Source organism: Rhinopithecus bieti, unplaced genomic scaffold (genome assembly GCF_001698545.2).
Source record: "Rhinopithecus bieti isolate Rb0 unplaced genomic scaffold, ASM169854v2 scaffold_2721, whole genome shotgun sequence".
Taxonomy (NCBI): Eukaryota; Metazoa; Chordata; class Mammalia; order Primates; family Cercopithecidae; genus Rhinopithecus; species Rhinopithecus bieti.
Window position 1 is genome coordinate 67,526 of NW_016803895.1, and position 4,923 is coordinate 72,448.

The following is a 4,923-nucleotide window of genomic DNA, read 5'->3' on the forward strand; positions in this document are numbered from 1 at the left end:
ATGTGTAAATTTTAGGGCTTGGAATTGGAGACGTGGGGAAACGTCGCCACCTTCTGGTAAGTGATGGAAATGAGCAGGAGAAAAGATCCAAGCTAAGAATCGGCTTTTTTTTTTTTTTTCAAAGCAGCAAGCCACGCACCTCCCGCTTAGACGAACTTCGAGACCCGCCCTTTCCGGAAGTTTTGACACTCTGTGCGCCTGGGCAATGTGATTGACAGGGTAATCATCCGGTCCGTTATCTAAACCCCTCACTCCGGGAAACAGCGACCCGATCTTTCCGGATCCGCGCTTTCCCAGCATCCTTTAGCCTTCCGGTATGTGGCCCCGTCTGGCTAGTCCCGTCTAGCGCGCCCATTTCGAGCCCAAGTTTCCAGCTCGGGTTTCCGGGCTCAGAATTTTCCAGGAGTGGGTTCTTGGGCAGTGGCTGTGGGAGCAGGAATGGCGCAGCTAGAGGGTTACTATTTCTCGGCTGCCTTGAGCTGTACCTTTTTAGTGTCTTGCCTCCTCTTCTCCGCCTTCAGCCGGGCGCTGCGAGAGCCCTACATGGACGAGATCTTCCACCTGCCTCAGGCGCAACGCTACTGTGAGGGCCATTTCTCCCTTTCCCAGGTGGGGTCTCCAACCTGTCCCCACCCCAGGAGAGGCCTGAGAGGTCCCAGCGTCCCCAGCTCCTTCTCCCATCCTTAGACTTAACTCGTCCCGTTCCACCCCACCAGCCCCAGAACATGAAAGAAACTGGGTATAGAATTTTGTTCCTGTCTCTGAGATCTGTGAAATATTTATTAAATGAATCAATAAACAGTAGCTCTGTCTCCCAGGAAGGAATGATCTGGGAGAATACTTAATGGGGAATTGAGCGCTCCTCTTGGCAGCTGACGATATCTATCCCACTTTGTCTTTCCTTGTCTCGGGAGTAAAGGCATTGCGGTGCTCTTTGGAAATACCAGAAAACTTACCTTTAGCTCACCTGTCAAGCACCTCACTATGCATTTTAGGGGTGGGATAGTATGGACTGGAGGGATCTTCAGCTACCAAAAAGTGACCCATTTATAATCACAAATTCCTTCCCTGAGTATTTTTAGTGAACTATCTGTTAACTGGATAAACTGGCAACCAGTCCAGTCACATCATTTTTGAATATATATTTGACTGTGCAAGTATGTACATATAAATATCAAAATAAACATCGCCTGCTTTTCTGGTGACACAATATAGGGTACTGGCTAGAAATATAAAGTCTGTTTTAGAGAAATATCTGATCTTAAATCACGGTGCTGTGATTTCCTACTTTTGTGATCTTGGAGATGTTCTGAGTTTCAGAAATTCAGGTTACCCATCTGCAAAATGACAGTAATCTTTACTATAAGGCATATTGTAACGTTAATACAGAGGGTTTGGCACAATTTCTGTCTCCGTTTATGTTAGCTGTCATCATGGAGCCTGTGGACCAAATGTTTTCCTAAACTTAGAGTCCCAACCAGTGTTTCCATGCTTTTAAAAACTGGAGCATTTGCAGCTTATTTACCAAAATAAAGACTTTCTAAAGAACATTTCTTGGAAAATAGAAATAGATTTTAAATTGTTGTTGTCTCTTGGTTGCTGCTATCTGAACAATCACTAAGCTGGTCCGGGGCAAAAAATAAGAAAACTAATCCTGTTTTGCCAAGGACTTACTTAATCTTGTCAGAATAACTTCTCAAAATTTCTGATTGTTGCTGGAGATGAGACGTGGGCTTGACATGTTTGTGTCTGTCTTGTTCGTATTACCTCTTGCTTTTACTTCATTTCCTTTCATTTTAAAGTGGGATCCCATGATTACTACATTACCTGGCTTGTACCTGGTGTCAGTTGGAGTGGTCAAACCTGCCATTTGGATCTTTGGATGGTCTGAACATGTTGTCTGCTCCATTGGGATGCTCAGATTTGTTAATCTTCTCTTCAGTGTTGGCAACTTCTATTTACTGTATTTGCTTTTCCGCAAGGTACAACCCAGAAACAAGGTATGTTTCAAAATACTTAATTACAAGTTTATGTGTAGTCAGGTCCACAATTACAATGAATTAGCTTTATGAGATTTGGTGAAAAATGTCTTTAACACTTTGTAACTTTGTATTTTTGTATATTATGTAAAGGTAAACATAAATCCTCCATCTCCATTTTAGAATAAATTTGTATTTAAACACTTGAATAGCTTATTTGTAAAATCTAAAGTAAATATTTGTTAAGTGAGTCAAACCAGTTCAATAAATACTTACTAAGCTTATTCCATGTGCTAGGCACTGGGACAACAGAGATAAATGAGGCAGTCTTTTTCTTGTAAAACGTATATATTCATTAGGGAAAACACACTTTACCTGAGGACTTTTGATGTGATAACAGTGCAGGCCCTGGAGGTAGATTGCCTGGGTTAGAATTCTCTCCCTGCCACATAGCAGTTTTGTTACCACCATGGGCAGGTTAACCCTTAGTGGCTCCATATCTTCATCTATTAAATAAGAATAATAATAGAATCTGCCTTATAGAACTGTTATAAAGGAACAAAGAAACTTAATAAATGGAAGATGCTTCAAATAGTGCCAGATACATAGTAAAGGCTCAGTAAATATTAACTCTAATGATTATTTTTAACCATAAGAGATGATTTTAGTAATGTCAATTATGATAGAGTGGTACAAATAAGATGATACGAGGATACAGAGAAGGAGCAGGGGAACACTTATTGCTTTTCTGGGAGGGAGGGGAGTAGGTGGCATTCAGTAAGTCCTCACAGAGAAGATGGTACCAGAGCTGAGTCTTGATGAACGGATAGGGCTGTAGGGTGGGGAATTAATCCTGAGGAGACAAACAGCATAAGCAAAGGAAGAAAGGCATTGAACAATGAGGTGCAGGGAATTGGTCTTGGAATTACAGGATTAGAAAGTAGAGGGATGTAAGACTAGAGAAGAGGTTGTTAATGCCTTTATATGTCACGGAGAGGACTTTGAACTTTAGCATGTAATGGAGAGACCTTAATTTTAGTCAAGGAAATGGCGTGGTCTGATTTGGTGATTTTGATTAAGTGGAGTATACAATTCAAGAACATAAGAACACTTTCAAATTCTGAAATAGCATGTCAGAAAGGCCAGAAGAGGATATAGAACTTTAAACTGGCTCACTTTTCAGAAAAATACCTGTTATTTCATCATGAAAATTTCATCTTGAAAAAGTAAGTCTGGGTATAGTAGTAAAATACCATATGCGTGTTTACATTCTCCCTTGTGTAGAGTTATGAAGGATTTCTTTAAAGGAAAGTGGTGATTATGGCTAAGTGAATCCTTATTGAAGGCACTAAAACATAAGCTCAGGGAAATGGAGCCAGCACTGTGTCCTGTTTATCTCCATAGTCCCCATAGAACTTAGTCGGTATCTTGCACTCAGTAACTCCCTAACTAATCATTGCCTGATTCAAAATGTGTTAAGCTACAGAAGCTTTGGCACACACATGGTCTCCAAACTGATAGGTATAAATAAAAAGTACCAGAAAGTATTCTTATAAATGTATATTGTGTTTTTGCAAAGCCAGAAATAAGATTAGTATTAATTTTATTTAAATAAGGTTTGAGTAGTTGAGTAGTTTTTAAATAAATCTCTTCATTAGGTAAACAGAAATAGCATTTTTTATCATGAAAATAATTTTATCTGTGTTTTTTCTTCCTCCAAGGCTGCCTCAAGTATCCAGAGAGTCTTGTCAACATTAACACTAGCAGTATTTCCAACACTTTATTTTTTTAACTTCCTTTATTATACAGAAGCAGGATCTATGTTTTTTACTCTTTTTGCATATTTGATGTGTCTTTATGGAAATCATAAAACTTCAGCCTTCCTTGGATTTTGTGGCTTCATGTTTCGGCAAACGAATATCATCTGGGCTGTCTTCTGTGCAGGAAATGTCATTGCACAAAAGTTAACTGAGGCTTGGAAAACTGAGCTACAAAAGAAGGAAGACAGACTTCCACCTATTAAAGGACCATTTGCAACATTCAGAAAAATTCTTCAGTTTCTTTTGGCTTATTCCATGTCCTTTAAAAACTTGAGTGTGCTTTTCCGTCTGACTTGGCCCTACATCCTTCTGGGATTTCTGTTTTGTGTTTTTGTAGTAGTTAATGGTGGAATTGTTATTGGCGATCGGAGTAGTCATGAAGCCTGTCTTCATTTTCCTCAACTATTCTACTTTTTTTCATTTACTCTCTTCTTTTCCTTTCCTCATCTCCTGTCTCCTGGCAAAATTAAGACATTTCTTTCCTTAGTTTGGAAACGTAGAATTCTGTTTTTTGTGGTTACCTTAGTCTCTGTGTTTTTAGTTTGGAAATTCACTTATGCTCATAAATACTTGCTAGCAGACAATAGACATTATACTTTCTATGTGTGGAAAAGAGTTTTTCAAAGATACGAAATTGTGAAATATTTGTTGGTTCCAGCCTATATATTTGCTGGTTGGAGTATAGCTGACTCATTGAAATCAAAGTCAGTTTTTTGGAATTTAATGTTTTTCATATGCTTGTTCATTGTTATAGTTCCTCAGAAACTGCTGGAATTTCGTTACTTCATTTTACCTTATGTCATTTATAGGCTTAACATACCTCTGCCTCCCACATCCAGACTCGTTTGTGAACTGAGTTGCTATGCAATTGTTAATTTCATAACTTTTTACCTCTTTCTGAACAAGACTTTTCAGTGGCCAAACAGTCAGGACATTCAAAGGTTTATGTGGTAATATCAGTGATATTTTGAACTGTAAAAATGGACTTAATAATTAGACTATTTCTACAAAGAACAACTGAATAGGTAGAAATCATGGAATTTCTTTTAGGTGCAGTGGTGGTCCTCAAATTACATTATATGTATATATATATATATATATATATATATATATATGTATTTTAG

The 4,923-nt window shown here is 38.5% G+C and overlaps 1 protein-coding gene across 2 annotated transcripts; it reads left to right on the forward strand.

Annotated features, from left to right (window-relative positions):
* The first annotated feature begins 243 nt into the window (after positions 1–243).
* On the forward strand, positions 244–4,917 carry LOC108519010 (dol-P-Glc:Glc(2)Man(9)GlcNAc(2)-PP-Dol alpha-1,2-glucosyltransferase). Of its 2 annotated transcripts, none has more exons than XM_017857789.1 (3): positions 244–314; positions 1,803–2,000; positions 3,701–4,917. In XM_017857789.1, the coding sequence occupies exons 2-3, from the start codon at positions 1,812–1,814 to the stop codon at positions 4,751–4,753; spliced, it is 1,242 nt and encodes a 413-aa protein (XP_017713278.1). In that variant the 5' UTR covers positions 244–314; positions 1,803–1,811; the 3' UTR covers positions 4,754–4,917. The 2 variants fall into 2 exon arrangements, with proteins under 2 accessions (XP_017713278.1, XP_017713269.1); XM_017857780.1 differs by having other exon boundaries at positions 299–609.
* The last annotated feature ends 6 nt before the right edge of the window (positions 4,918–4,923 follow it).

Excerpts from the sequence above, each read along its gene's own strand:
- LOC108519010 (XM_017857780.1), top strand. The coding sequence starts at position 439 with ATGGCGCAGCTAGAGGGTTACTATTTCTCGGCTGCCTTGAGCTGTACC. Across the intron at positions 610-1,802 it reads GCCATTTCTCCCTTTCCCAG|TGGGATCCCATGATTACTAC; the intron begins GTGGGGTCTCCA and ends TTCATTTTAAAG. Across the intron at positions 2,001-3,700 it reads AGGTACAACCCAGAAACAAG|GCTGCCTCAAGTATCCAGAG; the intron begins GTATGTTTCAAA and ends TCTTCCTCCAAG.